Genomic DNA, 15,123 nt, shown 5'->3' on the forward strand with positions numbered 1-15,123 from the left:
TACACCGAGTGAGCCAGGGCCCCACCTGCGTCAACGCCGGTGGAAGGGCTGCCGTAGTGTATGCATATTTGCTTCATTCTCTGTCCTGTTACCTTATGCAGTGCAGTGCACATTGAAATGCCCTGATTTTTATTGTTTGATTCGCTGTGCGGCGTCTGTGGTATGGCTGTACTGTGTGCAAAGTTCAGGTGTACCGGCAGCTCAACACCTCTTTTAGAGGGCCCCTGCCCTTGGCGGCACCAGTGAAGCCTCTTACCTCCTCGTATCCCTTTAATTATTTGCTCAACTTAGTCACACCTCTTCTTCATTTCAGAGCAAAAACTGCAAACCGTGCAAACGACCCCCAACCCCCATTGGCTGTTCTTTTGGAGGAGGTATGTAGCCGGGCCTCTTCCTTCCTTGGAAGGGGGTTCCGAGTGCCCCTTCAGTGCCTACCTGAGAGCTTCTTGAGGCCCTCACCAGAGAGCTTAACAATGTCCAGTAAACAGTACCGGAGGCAGCATTGCCCTCTCGGTCAGCAGCAGCGGTGTTTGTATGGAAGGCAGACGACTACTGTCTGCTATTGTTTATATGAAGACGACCCTGCTAGAGAATAGTCTTTTTCCCATTTTCTGCCTTGGGTGACTTGTTGGGGCGGATTGGGCTGTGCGGTTACGACTCTTTACTGGTAGCCCCTCTGCCGTGCATTTCCCTCGCTGCACCGATACTGTCGCTTGTGCTGTTTGCGTGTCCCCGTCTACTGCTTAGGCCTGGGGTATGCATATCCCAATTGAAAATGGAGTCTTTTGCGCCAGAATGTGACAGCCAAGGCCTTGACTCTATCCCTCCCTCGGTCGCAGGGGACCAGACTTTGCAAGAGGCACCAGGGGCACCCTCTTGTTTAGAGTCCACAGCAGAGAGCGAGGGGGCCCCGCCTCCGATGGGCCCCCACGTTGAGGCTCAAGATGGGAGCTCCACGGGGGCTCCTGAGGATGTGTCGAAGCCCTGGGGTTTAGGGGTAGAAGAAGCACCTCCCCGTTTCATAGAGCAGCCATATGCGGATGGCGTGAACATCGACAAGCTGCACCAGTTTCGAGCTCAGTTGCATCAGCTCTCCAGGCAGAAGGACGGACTTATGCCAAATCCAGGCAAGCCAAATCTAGGATCCACGGCATAAGAGTTGATTTCGGTATACGGTAATCTGATGCATCCACTGCTTTGTCGTGGCCCAGTTTTAAAATAATTCCCTTTTGAAAACAATAGTAGTCCGGCGCTTGTTTTCAATATCTTTGCATGTTTGTCTTCTTTGCAGATGGAACTTTTCCAACTGAGTGGCTGAGTCTTGCCTGGGAATACCAGGCCCTTGCTGAGCATGTGATTCGCTCCGCTTGGCCATGCTGCTATCCTGAAGGCCTTCTCCCCTGTGTCTCACAGCAAGTAGACTATCTAAAGAGGAGGCTAGAAGTGTGCTTACGCACGTTCTACTTTCTTTGGAGGGGTCGTGGGGAAGGCTTGTTCAAGGTTTTAATGCCGTTACTATTTGGGGTCTATACGCGATGTATCGTTTAATTAACGTGTCAGACCATTGCCATGAGTTCCGTGGTCTATATAGCCGTGGATGAAGTACATTGCATGGGGCCACAGCGGTTGCCATTTCCTCTTTAGGACTTAGGGCGTTCAATGTTTGTGCGCATATGATTCAGGAATTCCCGTCAATCCCTACTTCCGAAAAGGACAAATTTCAAAGGTTATTTATTTTGGCTGCCTTGGGGATCATTGCAAAAATGAAGCTCGTTACATTTTGCTGGACCTTCGTAGAGCTGAAGCAAAACGAAGCAAGGGCAGGGGGACGCGGAATGTCTCTCTATTTGTCACAAGCAAGGCAAAGCCCATTGAAAACAAAGCGCATTGCTGCCGCTGCAGGAGCAGTGGCGGGAGGCCTTCTTAGCACTGGTAGTGCTGCTGCTGTAACAGGGCTGCCCTCACCTGGAGACATTGAGCGCACGGAATACACCACACGGTCGGGCAGGAAGACACACAGAACTGCAATGAAACCTGAAAAGTCCTAGATGCCCCACATGAATAAAAGTCCTGCCACCCACGGTGTCCCTAGAAGCCACCTAGGGACCATATTCAATGGTGGCACCTCCACAATGCTTCATGGGAGCGCTGTTTTTGCCGAGAGCAGAGCTTGTAGACCCCAATAGGATGCTTGTGTGGACTTCAACGAGCCCTGAAGGGCCCCTGGTGGCCCCCTTCAGACTTCCAGCAAGTGCATTCCTTCTGGCTGCCCGCATAATGTGGCGTAAATGTTTAAGAGAGTTCTTTGGAGGTGTGCCCCCCCCGTTAATTTTGGGGACCTCATCTGCCAGGGCTGAGGGGCTCCCCGAATAGCGAGCATAAGTACCGCCATGGTGGCCTCGGGATCTTGTACTTTTCTACGGGCCTGCTTGAAGGCAGAGGGCCTCCAATCGAGTCTTTAGGAACTTTTTCGTTTGAAATTAACACAGAGACAGTCCATACGTGTTTCTGTCGTATACATTGCCCTTGCCGCTGCCCAATGCTTTCTAGTCCTGTCGGTTGACGCTTACGGATTTTACTTGTGACGGAATCACATCGTAAAGGTTGGACCTGATGTGCCCCGTAGGGGTATGGCACAAATGTTTTCCGCACGCTGCTTCCGTTGCAATAGTTCTTACTACGGCTTGTTTTAGGAGTTCTGGGTGGTCTTGTGGTTCCCGTATCTTGGCTTCTTTGTACGCCTTAAGGTGTGAGCGAAATTTTGAAGTTAAATATGACAAGGGTAAAGCAGACTGCGTTGTGGCTGTGGGCTGTCGCGCATCTTGACTCCAAGCATCAAATTGGTACATCTCAGCAAGCTACTGCAGCTCCCTCTGCGTCCTTTGTTGGCTAGTTGCAGCTATGTGCCTAGCCCTAGAGCTGCAACAAAACACAGCTTCCCCCGACGTGTCGGAAATGGGGGCAGGACGGAAGGAGAAAAGAGCGGTATGGAGGATGCAAAGAAATCATGGCGGCAGGGCCTCAAATAGCAGAGGCGGCTGGGAGAGCGAGATGCCTTAGCAAAAAAACTATTACACCCCCGAATGCCCCCCCTAAGCAGCCTACTAAGCATTGCATCTCTGAGTGGTCATCTAGGTAGTACCTGGCCCACGGCATGGGGGCGAACGAGGCGACGGCCAAAGAAACACACAAAAGGCGAGGAAGAAACGAAGAAGGAGACACCGCAGCCTCTAGAAAAATCCACACCATATACGCATACGACACCAAACAGTGGGAAGAAGGCATTCCTGGGGATTTCACAAGAGAGAGAGATGGGCGAGGCTCTTGAATCCACCGCTTGAAGAGATGCTCGTTCAACAATGTCAGGAACACCTGCACAACCTGAAAAAAAAAAAAGTTAAAAAACCGTTTTATTGCAGAAGGAGGACGAGGACAGCAATCATTAGAGCTTAGCGCAAAACAGGATTTAGTGGAATAAAGTAGCCATGAATATTTGAGGTTCAAGGTTTAGTACTTAAAGGCTTGAGTTAAGAATTTGTCACCGCAGCATAAAAGGGCAAGACATTCCAGGTTGAGATGGCTCTGAGGATGACGAAGAAAAAGAAGACGAAAGGCAGGTAACTGTATCCCACGGCGGCTAGTTTCGACGGGGTTAGGGGCTTTCTGATAGTCACGGAAAAGAGGGAAAATGCATTAGAAGCTCCTCCTTCCTCGAGGTCCTTTTCACTTGTAACTAGGGCCCTCCGAGCGCGCTGGAATTCTGCTGCTACTCCTTGCCAGGTTTTCGCAGCAAGTGAGAGAACCTTTCCTGAGCCGGTAAGAGGTGTAGCCTCTGTCACTGAGCAGCCCCCTAGAGGGCCCCCGAAAAAGGACTTGTTGTCATCTGCTTGTGCGTAAAAAGAGCGGACCACTGCTGTCTCGGCGTCTACTGCTACACCAGCAGCTGCAGTAACAGGGCTCCCACATGGGCAACGAAGAGCGGTTGAGAGGAGCTGGCTATTCGTGGCGCCATCTACCGACGAGGGCGAAAAACGAATGGCCTCAGAGACGGACATAGACCCTATCATCCTCAAGTATCCGAGAGGAGAAAAAATGCAGGACGGGAGGCGGAGAGGGTTGCGGTGGGCGTGCTTACAAAAGATCTGCGGGAGGCGAAACAGGAACTGACACCCAGCTATATACCTTGGGGTCCTTTTAAAACGTTTTATCTTTGATAATTAACCCTGTTTCATTGCAGTGAAGCTTCACCTCTCTTACTGAGATGTGGGGCCGCACCACGCCGTGAGGGTCACCTGTGGGGAAGGAACACCTAAATGAACTGCACAAGTACCATTGCACTTTTTTTTCTATCAAAATTTGAATGAACCAAAATCTTAATGGTAGGGGATTAAAGCGCATAGCAAGAAGAGGGTAATATAAGGCTCACCAGAGAGGCTTTCAACAGCGGTGTTCCACTGAGCGGGAATGCGAAGTGTGGCGCCCGCTGCAATTTTCTTGGCTGCTGTAAGAAACTAAGTAGCAACTATCATGAATCCCCGTGAGTTGCAGAGTTTCATTGAACGCTTCGCTAAAATTGAATTAACTGCCGGACGGCAATTAGCTGCTTGTTGCTTTTATTAGCTTCAGGCACAGCACAGCAAGACTACAAAGAATCTATGCGAGAGGGTCAAAGGTGTCTTTTTCTTTTTAGAAATTAGACATCAATGCAAGGGCTAAATGGTGCATATGTTTAAAGGGAACTACCGTTGCGTGTAGACAAGCCGGGAGTGATTATCTTCTGCAGGGAGGCAGGCGGCTACCTAGCGGCCAAGACTACACTTGAAGGTGTTGTACTGCATTAATGGTATTGGCCCCCAAAATAACTTGAAATTGAATAATTAGATTGTCTGTTCGTGTACCTTATTTACCGTGGAGTACTGCCATTTCGATGCAGGAAGACGAAAGTGCAAGTGTGCCAAATGCTATGTGCAGCCAGTGGTGAATGCAGAGAGTGCTTATAAGTGTGCCAAATGCTATGTGCAGCCAGTGGTGAATGCAGAGAGTGCTTATAAGAAAAAACTAAGTGTACCCTATATGAGCCTCTAGCTCAATGTCAAGAGCTATGAGGGGCGTATGCATAGAAAGGCAAGAGTTTTGAGGAAAAATACTCAATATGCCCCTCCTAAGTATGTACGTGGTTGGTGGTTAATGGCCTCCGTACACAAACCACGAAAGGAGCATTGCATTCGGTAGCACCAGTTTGCTTACTAAATCTGTGCTCCGTATTTTTACTGGCTGGGGATACAGGTAGGTATCTGGATTCCCCACAACATCTGCGTGGTTCAGATCAAGTTATTAAGGTTTTTTTATTATCCAATTTGTCTTTGCAACACTGTGCAGAGCACCTCGTGGCGATGGACGCTGAGGCTAGCATAATGTCTCCTGGGATGGCAGACGCCTGCTTGCAAGCTGATATGAACGCAGGAGCTCCACAGCCAGTAGAATGGCGTGATTTTTATCCGGTAGAATGATTTATGAGTGTCTCCAAGAAGTTATACACACCAGACATTTTTTAACAGCAGTAGGGATAGGCAAGTGCTTGAAGCCTTCATCAGCCTGTTGGAGGTGGATGTCTCGTTCGTGCCCCTCACTAATCGAAAAGAGAGCTCTTTGTGGTATGCTTGTGATGAGAAGGAGCAGTGCATTGGTAGCTCAATTTATGTACGGAAAATCCTCTGCTTGCACGGACTAATACATTTGGAGCACACATGGATAACCTAGCTTGTCGGCCCCTTTTTGCTAAGATCGACTCGAAAGCAAGCTTTGGGAGTACTGAGAAAGCTGAAGCAGGGGAATCCGCCAATAGATCGAGATGCTGTTAAATATGAAATTCTGGCTCTCAGAAGCCACAAACTATACGATCACTTGTTTTGTAGCTAATAGTTGGTCTACTCGAAGCGTCACATAAGGCAATCGCAGGGTGGGGTAGCCACTCAGCAACTAATAAACCAATCAGCAGACCTTCCATAAATGAACAGTTACTTACGTTTTAAGAGACAAAAGAGCAAATTTTTTGCGTCTTTGGCTATAAAGTGACAAGCTGAAATTAAGAACCTATGGGGATGCGTCAACTGGTCCCAACCTATAGTCTCAGCTGGACGAGAGAAGAAAGTCAAGGAATCCGTTCTCCGAAGCAGCCCCAGGCAGTTTACACACGCACCGCCTGCCTCTCGCGTGAGAGATTGAGGCACGTCATCCAGAGCTGCAAATGCATCTAAAATGCCAAGAAATTGGGGCAACGGGAGTGGGTTTCGCGGACGCCGGCTCGACAAGGAAACGAACAGCCCCCCTTTCCTGGCTCTGGTGCTGTACAAGGGAAGCTAAGGAGGGTGGTTCCACACTTGAAGACCCACCAAGGATGAATTATGTGCTAATTCTGGTCGGGATTACTAGAAAAAAAATGCTATCATTACTTGACACTCGGTGTCAAATCAATCTAATATCCGTGGATACGGGGAAGGAGTGCAGCTTTCGTGTTTACTCGATAGCGCCGTCCCTAAGGATCAGCTTTGCTGACTGGGGGCCAAACGCACGGACAGGCAACGCTGTAGCAGCTAAATGCCACTTTACTTGGAATTGGGTCCTGTATGCATGGTCCGTGACTTCTATATTGGATGCGTTGGCAATGACAAAACCCTAGGTACGCCATGGATGACTGACCAGATGGAAGGCGTGAAAGTGGCCACCGTTGCGTACTTTGAAGGTTGTTGTTTGAGAAAGTCATAGGAATAAGCTTGTCCTGGTCATTCTTATAACGCTCACCTCATCTATGGTATACAGGGCAGATTCGATTTCTGAACAAAATGAGACAGAGCTTGCATGCTGCAGTGCAGTAAGAGAAGGCGGCTTCAAGCACGCATCCAACCTTAAAGGCTCTCCAAGTAAGTTGTTAGCAGAAATTTTAGTTGAAGGCTCAGCAGCTGAACAGCCGGAATAAGCAATTGTCAGGGAAGATCTTGTGGATATGCAAAACAATGACGAGCAGCAAGTACCATGACCACCTGCAGGTTGACCAGTGCACTGTATTGAGTTGGTTCCCGGGTCAGCCCCACGCTGTCTTCCGCTACAGCGGAATCCACAAAGGCATGAGGAAGAAGTTGAGGGGCGGGAAATGATTTTTAAAGCGACACTGTGCACAAATTGACCAGCACTGTTGGGCATTAAGTCCCTGAACAATGTTTCTCTCAAGCAACAGCTTCCGATGCCTCACAGTGGCCAATTATTTGACAAACTTTCAAGGTCAACAGTCTACTAAATATTTTCCGTTACATTCGCTTGCTTATAAATCTCCATTCACCCTTATGACAGGCACAGAACAACGTTCCACACTAGGGTGTGCAGGTTCGAGTATACCTGCATGCTGTATGGGCTTGTTGATGCCCCACTCGAACTACAGTGCCAAGTCGGTAGGGAGCTTTTGAGCCTGTCAACGGAGAATTCGATGGCCGTCCACATAAACAATGTCTAAAAATATAGCTGTAACGTTCGAAAGCACCTTCAGTACCTGCGGCATGAGTCCGACTTGTTGCAGGAGCAGCACTGGTATATGAATGCGTGTAAGTGGTTGCTTTCCGTGAGGAGGACATTTGTGTTTGTGAGAACTGGCGCATTGGCTGCAGGAAAAGGGCCACAATCGGCAAAGATTTGAGCAACCAAGGTGTGGCCTATAACTTGGTCTAGCACCAAAAAATATAGCAAAGCTGTATGAGCTTGCTTCTTGTAGCAAAACCTTTTTCTTGCTCTTACTTGGACCTCTGCACTTTTGACTGATTAGTTTGTTAGAGCCCCTGCCACGACGTGCATATAGGAGGCTGATGCCACAAAGAGAATGGACTTCAATCGCCAAAGATATCCTCCACTATTTACGCTGCCAGAATAAGAGGTTTATTGCCTTCGAACAACCGACGCTAGTGACATGGCGAAGGGTATTTTTCCTCCCAACACGCTACAGGCTTTCCAAATCACCAAGTCAATCCTCGTCGTTTTCATCGTTTCGCCGAAACCGAGCAGTGGAATCCAGCGCAGGAGAAGGAACTCAGTGCAGTGGAGAGCAAAACGTGCCGTTCCTATTTAACTGGGCATCAGTTTGCTGTCAACTTTGATCATCAGTCATCAATGGGCCTTCCGAAGTCTTCAGACTCTAGAATTTTGATAATCGCAAAGTTGTCTGCTGGTTCGAGTGCCTCATACAGGACAACTTAGAGTAAGTCATGTCAAGGGCATCGCCAATGTTGTCGCTGCTGCGCTATCCCGACGTCTCCGCAATTCCTTTAGGCGCAGTGCAGACTGTGTTATCTGTCGTTTGTGGTAAATCATGATGATCGAAATTTGTGTGTGTTTTGCTTTTGACATTAGTGCATCGCGTAATATTGCCAAAATCGAGATTGCCACAAGGACGAAGCACTGCCACACCGAGGAAAGCCTGCCGTGGTTTAAAACAAAGTAAGGCTTTCATCGCTGAGCATTTAGACTTTGCTTTGCAATGCCGTTTGGCGCAACGCACACGATCCTGCTTTTCCCAAGCAATGATTGGTTTCACACTACAAAAAGGAGCTTTCACTGTCTTAGTGGTGGGCTGGGCTGCGTTTTGCGGCAGAGAAGTATGCACTGTTTTGCCAAGGTTGTCAGCAGCCTGTGCCGCGGAAACCTCCGAAGGCAAGCTTGGATAGTATCCTGGGGCTTGAAAACATTCTTCAATGGAGTGCATGGGTAGACTGCCGGAGGTCAAGGGTCAGCATAGCAATTACGTTCTTCTCCATTGGACAATCAAATATGCCTATGTTATCCCTTGCTGCACCTTTGTTGCAGCTCAAAACGTCCCTTAAATGTTCTAGACTCACTTCTGAGCGCTCTGAAATTCCCCAGGAGAGTATAATTACGTATGGAAAGCCCAAGCCTGGTTGTGTGTTCTGCAGTGGCTTCATGAGATGCCCACGTATGGACCAAAATATGACCCGTGCGAGCCGCTCTTGGGCTTGTGGACACACAGTGCGCACCCACCGCACTCTTCTGTAGTATTGCGACTTCATGCTTGCTAAAATCCAAATGATTGGCTTGTATTTTCTCTTTGTGTTGTGTGGGTGGATAATACGACACTACACTCGTTTGCTTGCTGCTCTTCCACACCTTTGGTCTACACTAAAAGCCCTTCTACAATGCAACCATATACCTGGTGGTAGAGGTTCAGCAGCCAAGCAATTCAACTCAGAGCACAACTGGCCACTGCACGCGAATGCATGCGCAAAGTTCAAAGGCGATAGGCATGAAATCATGCCAAGCGGCGATCGGATGTAGGTTTTGAGTCTAAAGATTTGGTCTGTGGACAGCAGGCTTTACGAGGTCCACTAAAGGCGACCAGACAACGCCTTTTGCAGGCAGGTGGCTACGAGCATACGCACTTCGTTCACGAATAAGTGATCTCCCTTACTCGATCGATTATTCTACTGATTGAAGTTTCACCAAACTACGAATATTTGCTTCCATAGGATATTTCTAGGTATTCGTGCGAGTTGCAAACTTTTAGCGCAAGCAAATGATTTGTGCAATAGAAAGCCGTAGAGGCGCTGGATCCTAAGACTGTTGAGCGCTGAGGACACAGTAGACGGCAGTGAGTAGTGAACTGTGGTGGGGGACCCCAACCATAGCACCTGACCGAGAAGCAGGTGCATGTTCTGCTGCCTGCAGGAGAATCTGTGGCTCTGTTTGTTTAACGACACTAATCTCCATGGTAGGTGTTCCTCAGGTACCTTGGTAAGTGTTCTTCCCCAGCGTATTCTCTGCCTGAAATAGTCACCTTTATCTTCAGGCATTGCTCGAAAAGTTCCCGAGTATCGTGGTTGAGGTGCCCTCTACACTCATATATACTTGCAGACACTGCACGATATATTCCTCTTACATATTACTAATACCTCGTTGGAGCTGGGAAGTGGACTACGCCTACCTCCAAATGTATTTGGAGGTAGGCATTATTCTACAGCGCGCAGAGGCACTGCTAAACTAGTTTGTATTTGATATTCTTCACAAGTTTTGCTTGTGATATATTTTCTCGTAGCAGGCTTCGACGATGCCACTGCCCTACCGCGGTCCCGTTTTTTGAATTTGTTCCTTGTTTTTTGTTAACTACTGTGTGTTTCTCCCGTCGATTTAACCTTGCTGTTGATGATCATTTTGCTGTTCTTTCTTGCACCGCGTTTTCGTTTCTACGTGCCGGGGGAGGGGCGATAGTCAAGGAAATATTTCGCTAATCTGTACGGACTTTGTATGCGCTCAACGCCTGATATGCTAGATGGTATACCAAGCCGCCCCTCTGTAGAGATCAAATAATGGTTGAAACTGCGTGTAGCCCTTCAAATAAGCACCTGTCTCTCTTTAAAATCATTATTGCAGTTTTCAAATCTTGGGGTCCAATCGACTGACACGTCGTACTCCTTAATTGGCACTGTTTCCACCCGCACAGCTCCGTGAGGATGGCGGATGCACGGCGCACTTAAACTCAAGGCTTGTTGTATACATTTATAAGGCTTGTTGCCTATTCGCTTGGGTTCTATTCACTTCAGGATTTGTTCAAATATTACTTGTATCTCATAAGTTCTGACCTTTGCTGGTAAGCTTAGGCTGTTGATGCGCTGTGCACTATATAGTTGGTCTCATCGTACAGGACCGGAGCACGAGATAGTGGGTTTTGAAATAACAGGAAGATGTATCCGGCCTAGCTCCCCCAAGGGCTCTCTACTACTGTGGTTACATCTGCCAAGCAATAGGAAGGGACTAATTCGTTTATCACTAAGTCTACCTTACTGATTGCAGAGTACTGAAATCCCGATACAAGAAGACCCAGCGTTGGCTGCGCGTGCGTTAGATGCTACGTGCAGCTAGCTCCATGTGCTTGGGGTGCTTAGAGAACGCAGCTATATGCTCCTTGGCTGCCCTCGCTCTCTCATGCCGGAGTCATGAGGCGTGATGGCATGCAGGGCGCGGAATTTTCATGTAAGGCGAGTCATGATCTCAGCTCGAGATCCCAGTAAAAGCGTTTCTGGCCCAAGGGATACATGGACACATTGGGTAAATAACCACTATAATGGGCCAAGATCGGCTTCGTCTGTTTTTTCAATCGTAGCTACGCTTATGTAAAATAGTTAAGCATCGAATTTTTTGTATTGCTATGTGCAACTCAAATTGAATGCTCGGAGGGCTCAGGCAAAACAACAGTCAGGAGCCATGCTGGGCTTTACCACTTTACACCAGAACACGATGGGGTCAGTGCAATGCGAAGGTTATTTTTTGTAGGACTGCACTTTTGATTGGGTGTTTTATTAGGGTTTTGTGGCTGGATCTATCCTTATGCAAATAGTAGGAACAAAGGTGTACGTAACATGCAGTAGCCAATACAGCGGGAATCTTGTATACTGTTGCCATTCAACCAAGAATGATGCAGCTATCCTTCGTTAGACTTACAAGAACACATGCAGGCATATGGCATAAACACAGCTGGATATCTACTGGTGCAACAAAGTCCACAAGCACACGTGGAAACTAGGAAATCCGCGAAGAGAGCATGTAGGCAAGCACAAGCGATCATCGTGAGCACAACGAAAGCAGATAACTGCAAACCATAGAGGTGAAGCGACTAGCAAACCTGTTGCACACCTTAAATGTACGAGGGCGCATATTAAGGCACAGAATGCAACGAGGGAGGCTGAGAAGTGTATTTGTTGCCTTCTGATCTTCATTTACGTAGAGATTCCAGTCACGCCAGTATCAATAAAAGACCTAATGTGATCAACAACATATTTTGAATGTTTGCAGAAGCGCACATTACCTTGAGGTGTTGGCACGCATATACACACAAGTGGCACTAGATGAAGTCGTTGGGCCCAAAACGAGCTCGGCGTTACTGACCTTCTACTTGACCCGCAGCCTCTAGAACACAACACATAGCAGGAGCCCACCCTTGAACTAAGGGACAAGGCAGGCAGCGCAACAGCCCATTAGAGAAACTGGACTTTCGTTCTTCTGCTTGCTATTCCTACCAGTTTAATCATACACCTTGAACGGAAAGCCTGAGGTATTTATCTCTCTATTAACCAAATAAAACACAAAACTGTAGACGCTAGAAAACAACAGAGCAGTAAATTGTGCAACCGATATAGTTCTCTTGTGTAAGTGGGAGAGGATGGAAAAGCCTTAGGAGATATTCTTACTGGTTTTTGCCGTTGGCCCTCCAGGCACCTAGTCTCCCGTGCTGAGAATGGTCCTTGTTTGTTTATTTGGCTTAGCAGATAAAGTGACAAGGGCCTTCACAATGACACTGAATTGGCAGCAGTATGCCTACTCTGCATACCCATTTGTTTCTGGCTGACATTGGTTCTCACGTATAATATCGCCCAAAATGCACATACGTAAGCAGCAAAAATTATTAATGAATCATGGTGTTACTAGGAATCTCTCCCACGGAACAGAGCGCTTTCGGATACTGGGTCTATTGCAAGCCATTGCACCATGGCTGCGAAAGTCGTTACGGAAAAGGATTCCACAGAAGGATAAACTGAACTCTTAGCTAATTATATACTTTCAGAAAAACAACCTCTGGTCATTGTAGTACTTGGTCATACTTACAGCTAGCAGATGCTCATCGTAAAAGGCCCATGTAGGAGAGCCAAATTTGAAGAATTCCCCTCACAATCACAACGGACAGAGCTCCACTGTGCAAAAGGAGCTGTGTGGGCTTAGCTTTCAAAAAGCTTGCGGTCTAACTCTTCATTGCTGAAATGATTGCCAATTAAATAAATGCGAGAGCGTGCTTTTTTTGTTGCGCAGATATGATATCATAGGAATGTTAGGAGCATACAGATGTTCTAGAATATCCTACTCATCCCCATGTGTGTACAGTGCTTTTAAGTTGAATGTATATGTTTAATCTCGCCTACATGCTCACTTGTAGCTGGAATGCTTCACCCCGCCCACAGCACGAGAGGGATGCCTGGTCACCAATACTAGCAAGCAGCCATCTTCAAGTCTGTGCTGGTTATTCAATGAGGTGGATAAGCACTTTCCACCACTCAAACATGCATCAGCTCAGCGCAGAGAGCAGCTTTGCCGACTGCTGACAATTCATGCCTGACCCAAAAAGTATGTGTAAGGAACGGCGCAGCACTTGCCTTGACCTTAAATAGGTATGAACATTACAACAGCATCGCTCTCCTCTGTTCCATTTAGGGAATTCGAAAGCCGCCTCGCCCACAATCAGTCATCCTCCTTGACTTTTTAGAGGCCTCTGCACGCAATCCTAAGCTATGGCTGTGGGCCTTTAGACGCGATTTAAATATGGACGGGACACCTTGCCCAATGACTTGCAGAGGTGTGATATCCTAGTGTGGCCGGAACACTGAGGGTATCGAATAGCTAGTGTATAAGACAAAACCACGTAGTCGCCGACAGCATCCCTAGATTCTACCCGAAAGAAGTGACTTGTGCCAACAAATCTTAATTTCTTTTCAGTGTAATGCATCCAATAGCTGAGAGCTTTTAATGTGTGCTAGCGCATGCTACGATTCACCGTTGGGGCCCTATGCTTTGAATGCTTCAGACGAAGTGTAGCCTTATGCCATGCGTCCACCATTCGCCCAGGAGATCCATGACGAAACATTTTAAATCCCAGGTGCTTAGTACAATTGTCTCACCTTTCATCTGAGCTGAACACTTCTACGCTCCGTACACTTATTGCGATTGCATTGGACTCTTCGTAGGGCCCTGCATGCCGCAACATGCCGACGCTTATTCTTCTTTTACTCACCAGCTAGGATTCTACTTGAAATCAGGCTAGGCTAGCTGGGTAGCGCAGGTGCCAGTCTACCTGCTGCAGATTAACATAGCCGTTACCTAACAACCTTCCGTGCCTAGGTGCATGCATACATTTTAGTCCCTAGCCCCTAGAGGTCCATTCCGTAGAGCTAATGACTTACGCAAGAAGTGCCTTAAACGCCATGACTGCAGCATCTCTAAGATAAAATTCTCAACAGCTCAGGCTCAATCCACAACCGATAACGAAATTGGCTGAAATCTCTTAACAAAAGCACCACAAAAACACTCTAAGCGCTGCACGCCAAGCGCCTAATCCTAGCCTTCGGTAAAGGGTATAACCTAGCAGCATATCAGGTCGGAGCTTTCGGTGTGCCCGGTTTTGGCGCCGTCCATCACTCACTTCTAGACATAACCCATATCGCTATATCGTAATTGCGATTTCACGGCTCATGCAGCCCAGATGCATGGAGGATCTGCTGTGTGCATGAGCCTCTTTAGCATCAGCCACCGCCCCTTCGGGTTCTGCCATATCTTTCTGCAGGGCTGGGCCTCCAGGGCTTGGGCTGGGTGGGAGGGGCTATCCCATGTCTCGAGATCTGCCCTCTGTGTTCCGGTCGAATGCCTCCGGTAGCTACTGAGGAGGCCCTCTGCAGCTCAGCGTATGCAGGCGTTTCCTTAAAGGCCTCCATCTCCATCTCCAAGGATGCAGCCTGGCGCTCCCTGCAAGCTCAATGCGCAGGCAGAAATTACAGCCACTTGAGCTGCCATCCTAAGACCGCCGCAGTGGGCCTTAAACAGGGCATCGCATAGCAGTAGTGCCCTCCTACCGCATGTCTCAAGCCGGATACAAGGGCCTAGACTACAAAGCCTCTTTAGGGCAACGGCGAAAACAACGGCAGCTCCTGATTACGGATTTCCTGGCAGTTTGTGCATCTTAACAGGTGCAGCTACTCACAAGGATAGACATGAATGCCACGTACCTGGCTTCACGCAGACGCTGGCGACGCGCTTCAGCCTCTTCCTTCTCGCGGCGATGTCCCCAGGCCACAGTTACTCTGCAAGATACCAAATATAACCAACAAAAACGACGATACAGGATGCACTGGAGCCCACAGTTCTCGGATAGCCATAAGGTGAGGAATCAAAGATGTCAGAAGCATCAGCCGCTAATTTACACACCTGTACAGAAGGAAGAGGATCACTCCTAGAAGAAGGGCCCCTGCAATGCTCCAAAAGTTTGCGCCGCTCAAAAGATCCCCATCTTGATTGTCGAATGAAGTTTTC

At 48.1% G+C, this 15,123-nt stretch overlaps 2 protein-coding genes across 2 annotated transcripts; one reads left to right on the top strand and one right to left on the bottom strand.

Moving 5' to 3' along the window:
* The first annotated feature begins 775 nt into the window (after window positions 1-775).
* Window positions 776-2,048, top strand: LOC34620703. The gene is made up of 3 exons (XM_022733941.2): window positions 776-1,127; window positions 1,292-1,443; window positions 1,683-2,048. The coding sequence occupies exons 1-3, from the start codon at window positions 776-778 to the stop codon at window positions 2,046-2,048; spliced, it is 870 nt and encodes a 289-aa protein (XP_022591778.2).
* A 973-nt stretch (window positions 2,049-3,021) lies between these two features.
* LOC34620702 lies at window positions 3,022-4,067 on the bottom strand. The gene is made up of 2 exons (XM_026336616.1): window positions 3,543-4,067; window positions 3,022-3,372 (listed from the first exon to the last, which is right to left on the bottom strand). Exons 1-2 carry the CDS (start codon window positions 4,065-4,067, stop codon window positions 3,022-3,024), a joined length of 876 nt encoding a protein of 291 aa, XP_026192401.1.
* Between the last annotated feature and the right edge of the window lie 11,056 nt (window positions 4,068-15,123).

This window comes from Cyclospora cayetanensis, unplaced genomic scaffold, assembly GCF_002999335.1.
Source record: "Cyclospora cayetanensis isolate NF1_C8 unplaced genomic scaffold, CcayRef3 CcayRef3_contig_139, whole genome shotgun sequence".
Taxonomy (NCBI): Eukaryota; Apicomplexa; class Conoidasida; order Eucoccidiorida; family Eimeriidae; genus Cyclospora; species Cyclospora cayetanensis.